Consider the following 22,253-nt stretch of genomic DNA (forward strand, 5'->3'; position numbering starts at 1 on the left):
ATGAACATATATTACATGCAACATTGATAGACGCAGACAGATTTCTGATAAGTGATAAGAGTTTATGATACTCATCCATAGTGAACGAAGGTGCAACTTCCTTGAAAGATTGACCATTACTGGTGGAGAAGCTAGTACCATCGCTTGCATGGAGGTCCATTGGCCTTTGATTGTGAATAGCAGTTGCAACTAGTGGTGACCGGAAATTTGGATCATGCAATCGGTGTCCTGAAGATAACCATTCAACTTGAAACATTTATCTTTCACATGGCCTGTGTCATGACAATGGGTACAGCTTGGTCGCCTTTGACGTCCTTCTCTATTTTACTGAAATTTGTAACTTTGGCTATGTGACTTTGCTTTGAGAATATGATTATGTGTTATTGCCAAGGCGGTGTGAGAGGCTGTGTGAGAGGCTAATGGTGTGAATCTTGCTTCACGCTGTTGTTCCTTCTGCAAGACTAGAGCATATACTTTGTTTACTATAGGCAACAGATCAAGCAATAGAATCTATCCTCTAGTGGCATTATATGAGTCGTTCAATCCCATCAAGAACTGAATTACAGGTTCTCTTTGAATCTGATCCAAATATATTTTTATGCCTCCACACAAACACATAAGCACCAGATTGTAGTAATTTTAATTCTTTCCAAAGCACTTTGAGTTTTGTATAATATGTAGTAACAGACATGGACTCTTGCTGCAATCGACATATTGAACTTTATAATTGAAAAACTCTTGGTGCGAGACTCTGAGTATATCTTTCTTTTAACTCCTTCCATATTTCTTGAGCTGAGGTAGCATAAGCAATGCTAGCATGAATCTCCTTACTAATCGAATTAAGAATCCATGAGAGAACTAGATTGTTACATCATACCCACAACGTACGATTATGTTCATCTTCTTTGGGCTCTTTGATAGTCCCATCGACTAAACTCAATTTGTTTTTTGTTGATAGAGCCATGATCATGGCTCTGCTCCAGATTGCATAGTTATAGTTGTCACCGGTAAGAGGTTGAGATATCAACCCACTTCCAAGATTATCCGAATGATGCAAAAAGAAGGGATCTGATATCACCTGAGAACTTTCGTAGCCATTAGTATCTTCCGGTCTGTCAATATTCTTTCCTGTCGAAGCCATGATTGCTCCTTAACGAACGAAGAAAGAACAGGCGGAACCAGTTTGTTGTTCTCCTAAGAATGCACGAAAAACCAATTTGTTGAATGAAATTGGGGATGCCATCGCTGGTTACGGGCCAACGGAGCTGGGTCATCCCACGAACAATTTCGTTGAGGATTATCCTCGTTCAGTCATCGTCAATTCCTAGTCCACAGCAACAGGCACTCTTCTTCTTCTCAGTCGGGCTTCCAGAGAATCAGAAAATCCTAATTCTTTATCAGAAAAGGGGAGGCGGTGGTGATTCTTGTTGACGGGGATGACACCTCTGTCGTTTATGGCTCAGTGAGGTTCAATTGGAGGGTGACGTGGGATTGGTGCGTCAGGCTGGCCTCCACCCTCTCTTCCTTGGGCATCTCTTCCACGGACGTAAGTAGCTACCCTCTCTCGTTGCTCAATGGTTCCCAAATCCGACAGGTATTTGGGAAAGTAGTGCTGCAACGGTAGTATTTCGCCAGAATCTGCTTTGTTTTCGGCAGAGGCAGTTTTATCTTCCGTTCTCGCTCGATTCAGCTCAGCTTCAATTCTAATTTCTCAGGAAAGCTTGGCAGGAATGGACAACGCTGATGAGATCACTCTCGGTTGCAGATTGGCCAGCAGAAACAAAAAGTTCACATTGACGATGAGTGGCTATGATACTATGTTAAAAATTGCTTGTGGAACAGGTAAATGAGCGCTGGTCTAGATTGAAGAAAGAAAGAAAGGAGTTGTGAACCGAGAGAAGAGAAACAGACAGAAATAGAAGAGAAAAATTGCTTCATACTTTTCATTGAACTTTCACACTTATATACAAAAAAATTGGTACAAGGTTTCAACAACATTTGGCTCATCTTATCCCACAACTATCGAGTTTATCCAATTTTATCCAACACTGTAGCTTCACGCGTGTTCATCCAAATCAAATCCTTATTGTTAAGATAAGGAGCGAATGAGGAGGAGATGAGATAAGGGAAATCTTTTTTAACAAGTCTATTGTAGTGAAACGGGTCTGGGTTCTAAATAAGTCCCACAATAATCGAGATCCCTGTGCTCAACAAATTAACCAGACATGAGGGTAGTGTATGTAACTTGCTTTGATCAAAATGACTGCTTATTTCTTGCAGTACTATCTGACAATGAAATACAATATATAAACACTGACATATTTTCATAGCAGTGTACCACAAATTATGCTTCTTGCAAGTTCTGTTTCTTATGATAGTGTACAGTTAATAGTTATTTCTTTTAATATTGTAGAGTTTATTTCATTTGGCTATATGTAGTTGAGATCCCTTCTTATATATGTGTGTGTGTGTGCATGTAACACTTGAAAAATTCACTAATGGGCCAAAACGGAAGAAAAAGAAACCAGAACGAATTTTCCTCCCAACGGATACATCATTTAATTGAAGCATATACTACCTTGATTATAAACACTAGTCCAACGAATAGGTAAAACTGTTGTCTTTCTTTGCCTCTCCCTTTTCACACCCTGTTATGCAAAAGAATTTGCAACGGCTGTTGGTTTATAAAGAATTTGAGTTGTTTAAACAACAGTAAACCAATGTTGTTTAGACCCGAAGAGGTGTGGTTAAGTGGGGTGCACCATGCACAACTCCGGTGCATGACATGTATTCTTGTAGCTCAGTTCCAATGAGGCCCTGGCCCACTCTCAGGTGTCATGCATATGATTCTCTGCATGATGCACAGCTACACAGGACTGTGCTCGGTGTTGGAGAATCAGCTGCTGATCTCTAGTACGAGTAGCGCTTATGCCCACATGATCCTTTGTGTCAATGAGAAGTAATGCACTAGTTGACACCAGCAACCGAGATAGAAATTTCTGGTTGAGAGACTTTGTAAATTTAAGAGGCAATTATATATATATATATCTATACATATATATATATATATATATATATATATATATATATATATATATTAAATATTAATGAAGTTCATGTATGTAAATGAAGTAATTTTGTGGGCCCACTATAACCTAGCTCATCCTCTGGTTGACACATAGCTCAAGCTTCAACCTAGGCATAGACCTAGCTTTAGACCCTGGAGGCAAGAGGGTCGGATGGAGATAAGCTCTCATGGAAAGTAGGATTTTTTTCCACTCATCAGAACCAACCGATCCAAGTACAGATGGGCTTCGTGCCGTTGGAAACAATGTTCCTAAGCAAGGGCAGAGTCAAAGGGGCTGGTAGGGGCCTTGCCTCCCTCATTTATTTTTTTTTAATTTACATGTAAGTTTTAAAAAAAAAAAATCTTATATAAAAATTTTGAAAAATGATATGTTGGTTCTGTCAAAAACTTTGAAACAAAATTCAATCATCCTCATAAAAATTTTCTGGCTTAGCCCCTCAGGAAAGTTCATGATGGCCATCTCGCAATGAGAGAAATATTCTTAATCACTGATGACAAAAGGCGGGAGAAGTTTTATGGATGGACATTTATAACAAGAGAGAAGATTATTAGAAGGGCCAGACTGTTGTCATCGATCCATGGTTTTCAATCAACCTAAAATTTATATATGAATTTATGATTTTTTAATCTATTTCTTGAGTCATACAGTTCCCAAAATCATCCACTGTTTTTTGCCAAATTTTCGCTATTATTCATAAAATTAATCTTCACGTTCATGAAGAGGATGATTTATTTCTTATTCTGTAGCAATTTATATAGAAAAGGACATTTCAAATACCTATATATATATATATATATATATATATATATATATATAGAGAGAGAGAGAGAGAAAGAGAGAGAGAGAGAGAGAGAGAGGTACATGACAGGATACTTGTGTAAGGGACAAAAACCAAACATATTAAACTTATTTGATAAAATAGTTTCTTTTGCAATCTAACCAGGTATGATCTTAAAGAATGATTTGGTCAGAAATGCGTATTAAGTTAGTCATTTTTTACTTTAATAATGTTTTTTTAATAATCAAATAAACAACTCTTATAAGATCAAAATTTTGATATAGAAAGATCTTTTTTTTTTACAAACACAACTTAACATAATTTATGTTAAACTAGTATTTATAGACACATTAAGAAGTTCACGTTTTGTTTTAACACGAACTTAAGAGGTCTATTTTTTTATCTATTATCTAAATGGATTGGCATGGAGCACCTGCTATATATACACGCACACCTCGGCAACAACATTTTTCGTGAAAACTGTTTACTTTAAACAAAGAACATCTACTGTAACAGTTCTTACCAGAAGTATACATAGAGTGTCTCGCCGACGGACACTTGTAAAACTTGGAGGTCCTTCAGCTGGAAAGGGGCCAAAAGGCCTTCTCGAGAAAAAGGCGTCCCCGTTTTTTGCCTTTTAAAATTTGTGAAACAAAAAGAAAAGGTGGGCGCTAATGGACAGCAACCACGTCGCTGGGCACACCCGCACACTTTATTTACCACTGCAGAGGCACAAATACCGGCGGAGCAACAAGCACACTCAAAAACCCTTCGCTCATTCTAGGTCCCTCTGTTCTCTTTGATGTTCTAACCCCATCTCGTCGCCTCTTCTTTTGTTCCTTCTTCAAGATTCCCTTCTCCAGTACCACATATCTTCAGCGCAAACCTTTTTCCTGGTCTTCTACTTTACCTTCCCTTTCTTCTATTTTTCGCCCTCCTATCTTTTCAGTTTTTACTCAATTCCTCTTCTCTCTGCTTTTGGGGAAGATGGGTGTGTTTATCTTGCTGGTTTTAGCACTGTCCAGTGCCTTTGGTGAGTACCAAGCACTTCTTTTTTTCTTCGCATCTTAATTGATTTAATGTCTTTTGTTCTTTCCTTTTTGGGGGCGATTCTTGTCCACGCTGTTTTCTTTGTGCATTTTGGCTGTTTATTTTCATGGTGGCGATGATTCATGATGTTAAGATTGAGTGAATTTGTAGGCTGATTCCATGACATGTGATTCTTCTTTTTTGCTTTTCTTTTCCCAGTTTTGCGCACATGTATGCACATTGGTGTAGTCATATACAAGTTCATGTAGGGCAGATCATTTTGCCCTGTTTTGTCTGTCCCCATGGATCTGCTAGTAATGGAGAACTTCTGTGTATCAGCTAATCTGTGGGTTCATGGTGTTACCTTGGTGGCAGAGAAATGAGGAATTTTGCGTTGGTGGGCAGAAATTGGAGAGGATACTTTCTTATTTCATGGACTTGGAAAGCCTAATCACATGGATCTCATGGGTCTCATGCCATCTGCTCTTTCTCATGTTAAAATAGTTTCTGAAAAATGTATCCGGAGTTTCTATTTTACTCTCTTTGTGAGTCCAACCTTTTTCCCTGACACGAGTTGTTCAGGATGATGGGTGTCTATTTCCTTTATGTGTTGGTTTGTTGAGCTCAAAATTTGCTTCTATTTTTTTATGGCTCTTTGTTGACAAGGGTTGGAGTTCTGGGCAATAGTAGCAGAGTGAAAAAACGTTCCAAGAACAGCATATCCAAGCACCTTTCTTCTTTCCTCTTTTGGTGATGTGGATCTCTCTGTCTTCCTCCCTCCCTCCCTCTTTCTCTCTATAAGATGTTGCTTTTTTTGTGGTTGTGACAGTGGCGGTGGAGGGAGCGACATGGTGCGTTGCAAAGTCCAACGTGGGCGACCAGGCGTTGCAGAAAGCACTGGACTACGCCTGTGGGGCGGGCGCCGACTGCCTCCCCATCCAGCAGAGCGGCGCGTGCTACAACCCAAACACCGTCCTCAACCATGCCTCCTACGCCATGAACAGCTACTTCCAGAAGAAGGGCCAGGTTCAGGGTTCCTGTGACTTCTCTGGGGCTGCCACCACCACCACAACCGATCCAAGTGAGATAGAGGAAGAGAGAGGGTGACCTCTTTCTTTCCTCTAGCTTCCTTTTGAATCCTTTAATTTTTTGATTTCTTCTGTAAAGAGATTGATTGACAGCTATGTTCTGTTCTGTCTTTCTGATTTGCAGGTTCTAGTTCCTGCGTGTTTCCTTCTACTGCCAGGTTTCTCTCTTCTCCTTCTTTCATGTTCTTCGTTGTGATGAATTACTGATCAAACATCTCATCTTTCTTTCTGATACTTGGTTCAACATTAAGCTTACTTAGAAACAGCTTCTGACACCAACCTGCCCATCCCGCCTTTTGCTTTCTCCTGGTGTATGATTCAAAGCCCTTTTGTGAATAACCTCTTCTTCACTCTGGGGGTTGGGTCCAAAAGAAGCAAAGGAGCAAAGGGTAGCTGACTGTATGCTGTCAGGCGTACCCTCACTCCAGACCTTTCTTGTAGAAAAAACTAAAGTAAATTTTAAATCGGAATGCTTGTCCAACCCTGTCATTCCTCTGCCCGAGGTTTTGACTGTTTCAGAGCTCAGTATCTACCTCCCACACTTCTCTTTCTGTATACAAATCTGAATCTTTCAGTAGATATTTGTATGATCTTTTTTCATGAGCCCACTGTCAATTTATGTGAGATAGATGATAGTATGATTAGACAAAAATTTAGTATATTAAGAACTTTCACTATATATATATATATATATATATATATATATATATATAGGGTTTGATTCTTTTTGCTTCATACGGATTACTAAATTATTGCAGCGAAGTCGGCAGCGCTGCCTTTGTAGTGCATTTCCTTTTGTTTGCGTCTGAATGAAGATGTTGGCATGTGGGGAAGGTAGGAACTCGATTAAGAAAAATGGAGAGAGAGAGGGAGAGAGTTTTATTTAAGAGACATACTCTAGAAAAGCATTTATAGTAAATAAATCAGATATATGATTTCCATCGTTGGTTTAGTTATGTGAAGCACTGTAACATTTACTGATGTTTCTCGTTTGGGGCTTGCAGCAGCGGGACCACCCCAACAACAACTCCTACCACATCGTTAAGTCCTCCTTCGTCTTCGACTCCGACCACCACCATCGGCGGCCTCACTCCCGGCCCTGCTTCCTCCTTCAGTGTGGACGCCGCCCCGGCGTCCGGCGACGCCCTCAGCCTTGGCCTCCTGCTGCTGCTCCAAGCCTTCCTGCTCCTGCCCTTCCTGCCCATATGATTTTTGGAACCAAGGAGAAGGAGGCGGGCTCCACCAGTACGGGTGGAATAGAAAAAGAATGGTTTCTGAATGACTCTGATGGCGGGGACCCATCCCGATTGCTGTCGGTGCCGGTGGGTGGTGGCTTCCACCTCAGCAGAGAAGACAGAGCGCGAAGAAAAAACAACCGAAAGATCAGCCTTCTCTCTCTCTCTCTCCCTTCCCCCACCACCCCCTCCCCCTCTCTCTCTCCTCTCTGTTTCTGCTGTCGTATGTAGAATTTCTGTGGTGCAATGAAGTGAGGAAGTAGTAGGTCTGTCTACCAACTTTCCTTTTTGCTTATTTTTCCTGTGATGTATATTTATGCGGTGTTGAAAGTTGGAACTTCAGTCGTTGATCGAGAAAAATGGGGAGGTCCTGTGCTTGAGCACATTTTTCATCTGTAGTGAGACGTCTCTCTCTCTCTCTCTCTCTGGCTATTCTCGAATAGTTATCTTAAAATAACATAATCATTATTCTGAATCGTGTGACACTTGCATGTGATTTTATAAGTGAAAAGTTTTGAGGATCGTGTGACATTTTTAATAAACGTATCTCGTGTTGATCATTGGTTCGTGCCTTGGTCATGAAATTTCAGTTATATTTGTGTGTGCTTCTAGTTTTGTTGTTAGAGGTTGCAGTTCAAATTGGCAATGAGCTTTCATTTACAATATAAGATCTTTTTCTTAAAAAAAAATCATTATAAATATACAACCGTCTAGCATTAAAACATGAAAATTTGTTTTTCAGGTAAAAAATTTTTATTCCAGGCATAAAACGTGATTTGTACACTAAATTTTCACAAACTTTTATATATATAAAATGACTGAATGATGGCTTTATCTTTCTATAATCACACAGCTACTGGAACATGGACATTATTCAGACACTAGTTGCTGAACTCACTCATAAGAACCTTTCAGTCCATCATCATCATGATAAGAAAAAAACAAACAAAGAAAAAAATTGTGAATTAGCACTAAATGATAAAAATACCAATCATCTATGTTTGGTGGCCATTTTCTTTCTTATCCAAGTGGTTTGATATCTATTAATTTCTCTCTATCTCTCTTTATATGTCTTTCACACACACACACGTAATAATATAATAATACAATTTAGAAAGAGAGGTAACAATATCCTTATAAGTTTAATGGTTTATTTTCTTTATAAAATATTCAACAAAAGCGTCTACCGAGATGGTTACGTGAGTGGTTCGAAAAGTTATTATCACGATCTCATTTCTTGGGAGCCTTTGACTTGTCTTATGTTAATCAACTTTCAAATTGAACGTGTAATTGTGATGTCAACAACGGAAAAAAAAAAAGGAAAACATTCTCTCTTTTCCACAGTATTTCTTTTAGTGTTTACTTTTCATCCGCGCTTTTTTGCTCTCTAGCGACTCAGTGTTTGTATATATACATAGAATTGACGATTCTAGATTTTTAAAATCACTCAATTATCTAATCAGAACTGTTTGATCTAACACGATGAATGATTGAGATATGTCAGCTACTGAGTATTGCTGGATGAAGTCATTTTGAAAATTCTGTTGCTAAAAATCACGAAAGCACCTGCTGAGGCTCTGAAAAACTGTCTCAACTAACCCATTCCTAATGCATCTGTTGCAATGGTTTTTAGTGACAGATCATAAAAAGAGATCTATCCAAAAACACTCAACTGTCTGCAAAACTTGAGTATTTCCAACTAGTTTAAGCTGCCAAGGAGAAATCTAAATGCAACTTAAAATATAATCTTATGAAAAACAGTTGTTATATCAGATGGGGGGTAAATGTGCAGTATTTAGAGAAGCCCGTTAGTGTCTACAAAGTTCTGATAAGCTACTTCAATAAATTAGTTTTTTAGAAGTGAACACAATAAATGGTTTTCTTATTTTCTTTATAATTGATAAAATTTGATCTGAAAATCTATAAAATGAGTTCAAACATGCTGGAAATATGAAATTCTGTTATTGTGATGTTTCATTTTGAATTTGTGCATGGTTGAACATTTTTTCAGACAGAAAGTTGTACATGTTTCCTTGGAAACATTTTGAATTGCATACATTGTTTGTGAGTGCATTTGAACGTCTCAAAATGTTTGAAAAATCATATGGGATTTTGACTTTGCCATTGATTGTGAGTGCATATAGACTTTCCAAAATATTCAAAATAATCCAATCAATCTTGGAAGTATTTGAAGATATTTTTGAAATAATGGAATTTGTAAGAAAGCCAATTGAGATTTTCAAGGTAATGGAACCTACAAGGTGGGCGACCCTTTGTGTGGGATCCGTCTTGCCAAGGAGGAGGATTTTCTTTTATCCTATTTGTTTCTCAACCAATTCTCAAGAAAATAGAAACCCAATGTGAGGAGTTTGAGAATTGAGAATCCTCAAATGCATGCCGACGCTCTTGCTAAAATAAAATGGTAATTAGGGGTGTTTGATGAGACATGAATTGTGAAATTATAAAAATAAAATTCTCATTTTTGATGAAATGGGAATTATATTATCAGACAACTAATTTCGATTCTAGAATTATAAATTCATTCTTGAATCAAAATTCCAGAATTGTGATTCTACCTTAGTGGATAGAATTATGATTCCATAATTTTGAAAATTTTTCATATATTGTTAGGGTACATATCAGGATGGTTTGAATTCATCAATTTTAGAATTTAATTATCGTTTTATGAAAAAACATAATTTTCAATTTTGGAATATAAATTCTGAACCACCAAACACAAAGAGAAACTAGAACTGAATTTTTCATTTTTTTGGATTGCAGTGCGAGGTGAAGTTTTGTTTCTACAATTTTAGTTATAGAATCATAATTCAAGGCAGTCAAACACCCATTTAGGGTTTTCTATATCTTTCTTGCCTTCTTTTTCTTTTAATTTGATTCTACTTAAGGCTAGAGGGGCTAGACATGGAAGAAATAAAGAGGGAAAAAAATTATTAGAGAGAGAGAGAGAGAGAGGAGTTTGAAGCATGAGGGTCGATTTCTTTGTTTGTGGATTCTTTAAAACCTTGAAGTTATAAAGCATGCTTTTTCTAACATCCCAAGGCCATTAAGAATGTAATATATGTTTGCATTGATCAGAAGTTTCTCGCTAGTGTTTAATGCTACTTCAATTGAAACTTTCATGGGGTAACCAATGTGCAAGTAATTAAATATAAATGAGGTATTAATACAAAAATTAGCAATTTATATGAAACCCTTATGTGCCTCCGCACTGAGATGAATTTTAGCTGAATTTGGTGATTAATGAATTTGTGGTAAGCACAAAACCACGTATGCCAAAGTGTATTTGAGAACTTAATTGATTAGTTTGAAATTAAGAAGGACGGCTGTATAGATTTTGGAAACGGATTTGATTTGAGACTTTTTTAAAAATGTACGTTCATCATGTAATTCATTTGAAGCACATGGGCTGCCTTTTATGAAATTTGTGATTACTGTCATGACCAAATGCGCTACTTCTTTGAACCTTAAAAGGTCTTAAAGCAAGCTTTGAGAACCCCGAGCGCATGGGGCACAAGGAACACTACGACCTCTTAAGGCAGATAGAAAAATAACCACTCATCCTGATCCGGTTGAATTGATGTTCTAATTTGCATTTGTTTGTTTTTGGATTAACCTAACCCGGCTATATGGTTGGGGTGCACTGAATTACAAACTACCCAGAAAATGCCTATGTACCTAGGGGTGGAGACAGAAATTTTTCATCAGGGGAGCCTTTTTAAATTTTGACATGAGCTGAAATATCATTTTTTAAAAATAATTGAAATATTTTAAAATTTACATGTAAATTTTTAATTTTTTCTTTTGAGGTGGGACCAGGGCCCTTGCGGGCCCGACCCTAGCTTCACCCCTACATGCACCATTGTGACTATCCTAAGGGTGTTGTGAACAAGAACCGTAAAGACTCCATCCTAACAGCCCTTAAAACAAGTTACACTGAGATCCTTTTCCTCTTGAGTGGGGTTTGATATAAGCTCTCCTGTAAATTTTTTGTCTCCAGTTGTTTTTTTTTTTTTTTAATTGTATTGATTTTTTTTTATTCTTTCATTAACAAAAGGAGACTCCCAGCTACATTTCATCGAGAAAAACAAATTTGTAATACTTGTCAAATCAACTTGCCATTTGGAGAGGGGTAATTTGGTAATTTAATGGAGGAGAAAAAAAAATCCCTCCCACTTTTCAAGCCCACATGCCCATAAGATATAGTCTTTTTGTTAGTAGCCCATAACATATAACCTGCTCAGCCTTTTACATAAAATCCCTTTTATATGAGATCTGCCGAGTAAACGCACAATAGAAAATAAATAATCATATCTTTGGAATTTTGAGAGTAGCATGTGATCTAATCTCACATGATAAGATCTAATAAAAAATTTACCCACCTACAAACTAACCTAGCTCATTGCACTTGGCCATCTTCATATGCCAAATTAGCCACAACCTTGTTCATGTAAATTACAGGGCTTGTTTGGTAAATGAAATTGTATGTAACTGTTTCATAAATATGACCTAAAAATTAGAACAAATTCATGAAACACCTTGAAAGTGTTTGTGGATATAATCTGCGCAGATTCACCAAACAATTAAACCCAAAGCGACACAAATTTAGAGATCTCGTATTTGTTATATATCTTAGGTGTTTCATAACCGAGTCCTATGGCATTGACATGATGTGACTTGATTATGGCTGGGGAAGTAGTTATGCATGTTATGTAAATTGCATAAATGGGGCTTGAATGAAATTACTATTGATTCATGGAATAAGATGTTTATCCGCTGTTATTCATTAGCACTAGTTTAGATCAACGCTTATGATAATATTTTTTGCATACTTTGAATGATGGTATTAAAATTCATGCCTTCAATATTCATGCTTGAATGCTGTTGTTGGAAGCAATGTAAAGAGACAATAACTTGTTTAAATTCGATGTCATTTGCAAATAACTTGCAGCGATAATTCCTAGCCACAGCCCGTGGCATATATATATATATATATATATATATATAGATATATATATATATATATATATATATTTAAAATAAGTTATCGCCCCTGCATGCAATAATTACAAGAGGCATATGGCCAGTGGCAGAGGCATGCGTCGTTGATGTGGGCCATTGCCCACACGAGCCTACATGACAAATTGCCTTATTGACATATTGGTACCTCTTTAAACTTTGGATATTTACATGTAGGTACCCTATTGGTCCAGTTAAGATTTTCTTTGGCTGAAAGGCAGTCGAGTTATCAGCCTGAGTCTAGTGTGGACATCGACCTGAGTCCAGCCTCAATGCGGTAACAGTTTAGAAGGTCTGATGTTGCCCACCGAGCCTCCATGTAGTTCCGCTATTGAAGTGCTCTTTTAAATAATTCCTTGTCATCATCTCCATTTTGTGCTTATGTCTATGGAATAGTTAAGGGGAAATATGTTTGTGCCTGGCAACTCAAACAACACAGATGCAGTGTCAACATATATATATATATATATATATATATATATATATATATATATATATATATATATATATAATAAAAATTTTAATGCTATAGATAAGTTATTTGGTTGGAGTTAGGTCGGATACTGATATGCCTGTCGGTTACCCGGCCTTCGATGACACGCATCCCTTACCTTTGTAGCTTAGCAGCAACGGGCTAATGAAGAGTGGGCACCATAGGACAGCCCTTCTTCCATACTCTCTCTTCTGGGGCCTGGCCTATCACTTCAGGTAAAGATTCTTTTCCAAAAGATAAGATAATAGCACAATGAGGAGAAAGGAGGACCATTTGCTTTTCATGTGTGAGCATCATTTACTACGTCATGGAAAGGAGATGGCAACGTTTTTTGGTGAATTTGGCTTAAGAGAAGTTGCAATATGTTACAAATTACAAAGTATTTGTTAGGCGAGCAGTAAAAGTATTTCATTTGGCCGTCTAATTTTTTTTCATCCTCGAAAACTAACTCCTTACCAACCCATCCCATCAGTGTTACAATAATTGAATGTCCTTGAAGGCGTGCTTGATGGTGTGTGGATTCCACAATTCAATTGGAATCCCAAAAAAAAAAGAAGTCCTTGATGGCAACAAACACAGGAATGAAATCCTCGATTTCAGATGGAACACAGGGATTACTTTCCATGGATTTCAGTCCACCCGAGATGGGTGCGGGTGGATTGAAATCCCTGAACAATTATTTTGCCCGTTAAAAGCTTCCGTGCTCTCTCTCTCTCTCTCTTATGCATCTCTTCACCGTCTTTGATTCTTCTCCGGTTGCCTCAAGGTGTTCTCCGATGGGTTTGGTGCAACCCTGCCATCAACCGCGTCGTTCTAATGGCTGGTTTCCCTTTGCCGCGTCGCCACCATGGAGATCGCCGACTGCTGGCATCGTCATTCAGCAAACACGGCTGCCGGAGTAGCGGTTGAGCAAACCCAACAGGTTTAGGATGGGTTTGCTAGCCATGGCCAGCAAGGACACGATCTTGGCAAAATCTGGCGCCACCATCGCCGAGCCGATTGGCGTGTTGGGCAGTAGGGGAATTGCTCCAAGCGGCATTTGCTGAGGATGCATTCCGCCGATCATGGACGGCTCTGCCGAATCTCCTTCGCTGGCAATCGCTGAGTTTGATGCAGGGGAGATTGCAGTCTGCAGAGCCCACACCATGTCGGCCGAAAGAGAGGCTTTACGGAAAGCCCGATTCTCCCCCAACGGCAAGTGGATCGCATTCTTTTGGCTGTTTTGAGATGGTGGTGTTTCTTCTTTCCAAATTTTCCTTGTCTTCTAATGTAATAGAAGACAGGCGTTGCATATATTGCACTGGCTTTTGTAAATCTTATGAAGAAGATTGAATGGTTCTTCTCCAAACTGCTCCTATCTCGGTCTGCGTTCTTCACTTTCAAGCATAATTTCTTACAGTGACATCTTTCAAGCATGATTTCTTGCGGTTTACACATTATGTTGTCTCTTTTTAAAGACATCATTTACTCAGTCAAATGAATCAGAGCAATCTTCCATTTGGTTTGCATAACATTTGTTGAAGGCCCTAAAACGACAAGCAGAGACTAGTGAAGTTGCTTTCTTCAACATGTTTTCATGTTGGTTGTTAAATAACAAGATCACAACGTTCAAACAACAAATTTTTTTTTTTTTCCAAAGCTTCAACAAACACTGGATTGAAATCCATGATATTAAAATCTAGGTCAAACAAACATACCCTATTTCTGGAAATGCAGATGCAAATCTCTACTTTCCAGGATTTTAATCTTGGTGTTGCCAAACGCTACCAGACGGAACGACGAGAAATAAACACGTGAAGGAAAGAGAAGAGGAATGCATAGACATTGTGAACAGCTTTGGTACGTATTTAGCGCCAGTGCAAGTCATAAACTTCGGAGGATGCCTACCTGCAAATAGCTGACGTAATTGTGAACCCGTTTAGGTGGGTTCGTAGAAACAACATCCCGTTAGTAATAAGATCTGATATTGTTTAAAAAGTTAATCAACTTTTTTTAATTATTCAAGCTTGAAATAATGAAATTTATGTTCTAATCATGTACTTTAGTATAAAATTAGTAGTTAGTGGGATATTTGATCTCGTTAATGTATATGCAGCACTTGTTTAAACAGCAACTCAATGGTGATTCTCAATTATTTTATTACCGTCAAGAATTTAGATGAATTTTTAAGATTTTTTTTATTTATAGTCTAAATCTCTTCCCAGAAAACCCTGGTGTGGATATTTTTAGAATCCTTAATTAGACATTTTACATTTAAATTAAAACGAGCACATGTTTATTCCTATTTGTTGAAAAAAAATCAATTTCATTTATAAGAAAAATATATAGTCATAGTTCTAAATGTTCTAGTTCCCTAATAAGTCCCATTGAAATGTTGAGACCACTACATGTCTTGAAATTTTTGCTACAACGAAAAAATCACATTGACATATTTAACATTATTTTACTTAAAACTTACATCTTTTGAAACTTTAAAAGTGAAAATATTGAATCTTTTAACAGAAATGTCTCAATGGAAAATTCGAATATTTTGGTTTAATATGTCTCTTTTACGTACCGTTGTTGTTCCAATGTATTATTTTTATGGGTTAAGCAAGAATGATGCTTGAGTTGAAAGAGCCAAAGCAAGCTAAAACCCTGGATATATATAGCCTCCAGCTCTCGAGTTTCCCACCAGTAAACATTAATAGCTTTTTTAAAGTGCAAGTGTTCAAGTTTTTTCATGTTTTATTCACTTAAAAAGATAAAAAATTTAACATCACATCATTTCTTAAAAGCAGTCGAAAGGAATTAATGATATAGTTCTAAATTTAAGAAACGACATCCAGTCGGATTCAAAATTAAACAAACATTTCTAGTCTCATTCAAATTCAAATCTGAATTCACATGTAATAACCAATTATTTTGAAAGTGGGTTCTTAACATAGAAATGCAGATTTGGATTTAGATTGAAGATTAAAAATCAGATCCAGATAATGTATAGACTTTTCCTCATCCCTACTCGAACCAAAATTCAAATCTTAACATATCAACATCCAACAAACTTATATATTCGATTCGAATCAGATCGAAATTCTCATGTCTTCCATTGGACTCACGTCAACTTTTTTTCAATTTTTATAATTTGTGTCTCACGCTCGGAACAACCTTACTCCTGCTTTTACGTTGAACTCCGCCAACCGGCAAAAACTCGACCTCTCTTTGCCTTATCGTGCTATATTTAGGTCGGAACAGCGTGATGCCCAACCCATTGCACCACCCAAACACGAATCGCTGCCCCTAAATCCAACAAAAATAGGAAAACAAATCACCGGAAGATGAATAAAAGAACGCAAGAGAGAGAGAGACGGGGAGAAAGAGAGAGAGGAGCAGAGCGGCGGCGAGTGCTCGGCCACCAATATGGAGGAAAAAATGGCCGCTGCCTCCTCCATCCTCTTCCTCTTTCTCCTCTTCAGCTGGGCTGACATCGCCTGCTCCTTGACGCAGGCCGATGCCCTCCTCCAGCTGAAGAAGTCCGTCCAGAACGCAGGAGCCCTTTCTTCCTGGGTCGCCGGCGGAGACCCCTGCTCGGCCGGGTGGCGAGGCGTGATCTGCTTCCACGGGATCGTCACGGGTCTGCGCCTGAGCCGCCTCAGCCTCGCCGGCACCATCGACGTCGATGCCCTTCAACAGCTTACCGGCCTCCGCTATGTCAGTTTCGACGGCAACGACTTATCCGGCCTGTTGCCTGCATTCAGCGGCGCTGGAAAGCTCAAGGCTATCTTCCTCCACGGCAACCGTTTCTCCGGCGCCATACCGGACGATGCGTTTGCGGGAATGGACTCCCTCAAGAAGCTGTGGCTTGCCGGAAACAACTTCTCAGGCCCTATTCCCTCCTCCCTGACCTCGCTCCGGCACCTTATTGAGATCCGCCTCGAGAACAATGCCTTCTCAGGGAAGCTGCCATCGTTCCTTCAGCCCTCTATTACGTCCTTCAATGTGTCGAACAACCGCCTCGAAGGGGACGTCCCTCCGGAAATGGAGGCCAAGTTTGATTCCAGCTGCTTTTCCGGGAACCCTGGCCTGTGCTTCAATGGAAACGCATGCCAGGCGCCATTACAGAATGGTAGCAGCAGTACTCCTCCTCCTCTTCCTCCTCCTCCACCTCCGACGATGGCGCCGCCCTCACGTTCCCACAAGACAATGGTCCTCATCGTGTTGGTGCTGGCAGTTCTGATCTTATGCGGCCTATCGTGTTCATCCAGAAAAAGACAACAAGAGAGCAAGGTTTCGAAGCTCGAGCCTGTGTATGGGAGCAGAAACAGCATTGTCGAGCAGAGGAAGCATATGGTACCAGTGCCCGCGCCTCCGCACATTCATGACGAGGAGAAGGCAGAGGAGACGAAGGCATCGCCGTCGCCGGCGCGTTCGCCATCACCGTCGACGTCTCCACAAGCCGATCAGGTAACACCACTGCCGCCGCAGCCGCAACCGGCGTCTTCATCAGCACCATCGACTGGGGCACCGGAACTAGTGTTTGTGCGGGACGACGAGGGGAAGCAGCGGTCGTTTGCTCTCATGGATCTCATGAAAGCAGCAGCTGAAGTTCTGGGCAGTGGTGCCTTGGGATCGTCCTACAAGGCGGTGCTCACTAACGGCATGTCGGTGGTGGTGAAGAGGATGAAGGACATGAACCAGGAGGGGAAGGAAGGATTTCGAGAGAAGATATGCCGGCTCGGGGGATCAAGCACCCAAATATTCTGCCGCCGACGGCGTATCACTACCGTACAGAGGAGAAGCTGCTGGTGTATGAATATGCAACTCATGGCAACCTGCTCCTCCTCGTACACGGTAAGGAAAATAAAGAGAAGAATAAATATTTGGGAAGGGCACTTGGCCTTCGAAGGATTAATAATGTGACACACTCTTATATGAATATTTTGCTTCCAATCAAGTTATATACATCTTGTAAAACATGGTTTGCACAAATTTATAATCAACTGAAAATAAAAGATATATTGTGGGTCAAATTCAAAAAGTTGCAAGAAAAAGGTAACATACTATTGTAGATTTTTTTGTAATATAATACCAACATCACAAATATACTGCATATCACAAATTTTTATTACCTAGGATGTAGTCTGAGATAATTTAGAAAAGTAAGTCATCACTTGTTTTGTGCAGATTTTCTAAAACCTTTTACGGTATTATTTGCTCAATTTTGTACTTTTAACATTTGTCAAAATTTACACAATTCAATACTAAAACATTTTCGACTTTATCCTTGTCAAGATTTCTCTTGGAACGATAATTCAAAGAATAATTGTTATTTTATTGTTAAATAAGTAGGCTGTTAGTATTTGGAACAGATTGTTTATTATGCTCTTTCACCTGCGATGGTAGAAGGGGCTAATGACACACTGGCAACTTTGCCAATGTCGTCAAAAGATTGAACCTAACCTTTATTACCTCTTGAGATGTGGCTATTGTTGAAACATCAGTCAGTTTTAAAGAAAATGATAAGTCTTTTCCTTTCTTTTAAGTCAAATAAAAACTTTTCTAACTCAAGTGGACAATACTAACAGAGATAATACATGCACTTGTTCCAAATAAGTGCTCCAAATGTGACATATTTTGAACTCAATGAGGCCTCAGTCCAGTATTCCAAGAGACAGTAAAGTTCTTATAAGGAAAATTAGCATATAAGGCCTAATTTGACGAATTACACCAAGAAGGTTCCCTCAAATGAAAATTTCCCTAAACTTCGCACCCATGCCAAAGATAAAGTAGTAATGTTTATTAAAAAAAACATGTCTCGGCTTCACTTGGGTGCTACAAGAAGGGTGTACGCTAGAAAATTTGTGCATTTTTAGTGTTGCCTTCTTTGTAAAGGAAAGTAAATGGCACGTTCATAATCTAAATTTTGTGTGTTCTCCGTGAATGCTATTGGAAAGTTTTTCTCTTTGAAGGCCATAGAATACTAAAAAAAATGGAAAATGGAAAAAGTAAGCACATGCAGTACCATGATAAAGTTTGGCGTATTATATTTTCTGTGAAATCTCAGTTTATAAATATGAAGGTAAGAATGACATGATGGAAAATATATAGTAAGTCGGTCACCTTTTAAATTTAAATGTTTTTATTAAAATGGATTGCTCTTATAATATCAGAATTTTGATAGTAAAACAGAATTATATTTTTCAAAAAAACAAGTTTAATTAAGGTGTGCTTAATACTGACTTAGCATTCATAGGCATGTTAACTAGCATGGTTATCTTTTGTTTAAAATATTTTTTAATGAGATATGTAGTCTAGTTTCTGTCTTTGACCTAAGATTTTATGTAGTGTGTCTGCAAGAGAGAGAGAGAGATAGAGAGAGAGAGAGAGATTTGGTACCATTGCCAACAGAGAGCTAGAACAAGTAAAATGTTATTTGAATGGCAACTCTAAAAGGTTCGACTGTTCGCTCGTTCAGGGTTTTAGAGTAAACCTTGACTTGGACGACAAATAAGGAGTTGAAACGTGCTATTATAGTAGAACACAGTGCAAAACTAGAGAGTCCGTAGTCATATATTTTGTAACCTACTAAATTCTTGTTAAACATTCAACTATGTTTATAAGTAGTAATTCAACATAAAACATGTTTTAATTCATTTTTTTTAAGAAAAACACTTATTTTTACCTTAAAAGTTTTGACGTCATCAGAGCTGTTCACTTTTTTATTACTAGAAAAACATGTTAAGCTCAAAAAATTAGTATACCATTCTTGTTAAAACACTAGTAAGATCATACTTTATATGGTAAGCTTATGCAACAGGAGTATTCGTAATGTTTTATGGTGTAACAATAGTTTGTTATATTTTAAGCAACAATTTATAGTATTTTCAGTGAAAGATTTTAAATTTTTAGCAATCCAGTAATGTTCATCATTCGGCAGATTTAAACATTCATATTTATGTATATATATGAATTTCTATCTGCATGCTCTGGCCTCTCACACACGTAACCCAATGCATTTGAGTCAAACGGCATGATAGAACCCCAAATACGTGGGGTTTATCCGATCTGTTTTTTTGCCAGGGAATAAATAAAAGCCATCCTTTTAATTTCTACTTAATCCATTTGAACCCCGTGAAGCACACTGTGTTTGTCAATGTCGTGTTGTTGATTCAGTCTCTCACATTTTGTCTCCAATTTCAGGTGATCGAGGACCGCATCGGACAGCTCTCGAATGGCCAACCAGACTCAAAATCATTCAAGGCATCGCCCGAGGAATGGCCCACCTCCATTCGGAACTCAGTGACGTCGATCTTCCTCACGGCAACCTGAAGTCCACCAACGTGCTATTCCGTGACGACTGTGAACCGCTCGTAGCCGACTATGGCTTCTCACCCTTGATCAATCCTACGCTTGTGCACCAGAACATGGCATCTTTCCGTTCTCCGGAGTTCATGCAGTTTCGGCAAGTTTGCCGGAAATCTGATGTCTGGAGTCTCGGCGTAGTCATACTCGAGATCATCACCGGGAAGTTTCCATCATATTACGTCAACCATGGCAAGGGAGGCGTAGACCTGCCCCTCTGGGTCCGGTCCACAATTGCAGAGGACCGGACAAACGACGTGTTTGATCCGGAGATAATCCAGGACTCGAACACTGTGCCTAGTCAAATAAGCCGCTTGCTAGAAATAGGCCTGCTCTGCACCGAGACAAGCTTGGACAAGAGACCGGACATGGCCATGGTCTGTAACATGATAGAAGAAATCGACATAAACGAAGAAAGTTCCTTCTTGCAAGAACAGTGAGATCAGAAGGGCAGATTAAGTCATCCTAAGCAAACATGAGACAGTCGATAAGTCATCCGGTACTAAGGAGGATAACTTCAACCTCGGTGGTGCCTTAACTGGTTTTCTCAGACTTGCCATGGTCGTTATAAGCATCGGAGTTGGTTTAATTTCCTTCTGCAATTTCTCATCTCTTTAGTTGTTTAAATTAAGTTCCTGCCAAATGATCGTGGTTGTGTATCCTATGTTTCTCTCTTACTTTATTTATCTTCTTTTTAGTTTATCATTTGTCTATACATTTCCCTCTGTCCTCCCTCCTCTAGGTTAGGAGTTCTTTTTATTAGCTTTTCATGCGTGTACTTTACTTTGATGGTTCAGTTTATGACAAACAAACTATTTAGTTAGACTTAACTTCTTTTCTTCTCCTCATGAAATATCAAGTATTTTAGGTTTGTTTAGTATTCTAGTAGAGCATTCCCACGAGAGCGGTAGTCTTGGTGGCTCATGACTGTATAGAAATCTTTCATTAGGAACGTTAATTGAAAAGTAATATATGAGCTGTTTAGCTCTAGAGATCACATACATGTTCACCATGATTTACAATTAAACCATGCACTACTCTTAAAGAATACAGGGGCATTTGGTTGACAGTCTAAAACCAGGTTGTGGATTGACAGTCTAAAACCAGGTTGTGGAGGCAGGCCTGGTTTAGACTACAATGGATGACATTAAAATTGGATTATTGGAGTATGCTAAAACCCAATTTCAGCAAAATCTGGTTGCCTCCTGCCGAAAGTTGTGGCGTAGCCACATTGTGACTGGTGTGGGCAGTTTCCACACCAGTCTCTTAAAAGTTATTTATTTTAAATGGGAATCTTAAATATTTATTATTATTATTATTATTTTATTTATGTATATATATGTATATATATATATATATATATATATATATATATAAGTACCTGCTGCCTGAAAGTTTTTCCAGCAAAACTGACTTCGACCCCCCTCTCCACAGTTGTTGTCTTACAATTCGGACATCCAAACTAGATTTTAGAAGTTGGGTTTTTATCCAGGTTTTCATAAAATTTGGTCTTCATGAAACCAAGTTTTTTGATGACCAGAAATGTCTCTTGTAGTTTTTCTCTTTCTTGAAGTAAAATGCTCAAGTGGATAACTTTTGATATTATCGAATTCTACCACTTTCCTAATGTATCTAAATATTTGATCGGGAGCTTGGCAAACTTTTATATACTACTAGGGCTGTCCAGGAAAGGGGCCATTCAGTAGACATGCATGCAAAGTAAAGAATCAATTCGAAGAATGAAATTGATGACTGCCCGATGAATATGTACAATAAGAAATAGGAAAAAGCATCACGAACGCAGGACAAAGGAATGGTGAAAGTCATTTTAGATGCTCGCAGGTCAAAGGAATGGGGGAAGTCATTTTAGATGCTCGTTAAGGGGAAAATGGCGGAAACACTCCGTGAAGAAGAAAACAGATATTATATATGCTTGATTAATTAACTATGACCATATAATGTTATTTACCAGCCTGTTTCATGAGATATTATTTAACCAACGTGACTTTTTTCAGCTGTCTACTAATTAGGCAAACATTTCTATATAGTTGGATGGTTGAGTGCAAGTATGTCATTAGTTGTTCCCTATGCATCTTCTCGATCTCCCTTGCTTCTCAAATCTCTGGTAGATATTAAACTGATGGATAGAATAGAAACAAAGGG

The 22,253-nt window shown here is 38.6% G+C and overlaps 2 protein-coding genes across 2 annotated transcripts; both read left to right on the top strand.

The window, feature by feature from the left end:
- The first annotated feature begins 4,590 nt into the window (after positions 1-4,590).
- LOC116258151 (PLASMODESMATA CALLOSE-BINDING PROTEIN 3-like) lies at positions 4,591-7,611 on the top strand. The gene is made up of 4 exons (XM_031635299.2): positions 4,591-4,900; positions 5,726-5,977; positions 6,109-6,142; positions 6,989-7,611. The coding sequence occupies exons 1-4, from the start codon at positions 4,855-4,857 to the stop codon at positions 7,191-7,193; spliced, it is 537 nt and encodes a 178-aa protein (XP_031491159.1). The 5' UTR covers positions 4,591-4,854; the 3' UTR covers positions 7,194-7,611.
- An 8,391-nt stretch (positions 7,612-16,002) lies between these two features.
- Positions 16,003-20,790, top strand: LOC116257795 (pollen receptor-like kinase 3). The gene is given in 3 exon segments (XM_031634783.2): positions 16,003-17,466; positions 17,469-17,579; positions 19,929-20,790. Coding segments are annotated over 3 exon segments (2,031 nt in total). The 5' UTR covers positions 16,003-16,148; the 3' UTR covers positions 20,531-20,790.
- The last annotated feature ends 1,463 nt before the right edge of the window (positions 20,791-22,253 follow it).

The sequence above is a fragment of the Nymphaea colorata genome, chromosome 7, assembly GCF_008831285.2.
Source record: "Nymphaea colorata isolate Beijing-Zhang1983 chromosome 7, ASM883128v2, whole genome shotgun sequence".
NCBI lineage: Eukaryota > Viridiplantae > Streptophyta > Magnoliopsida > Nymphaeales > Nymphaeaceae > Nymphaea > Nymphaea colorata.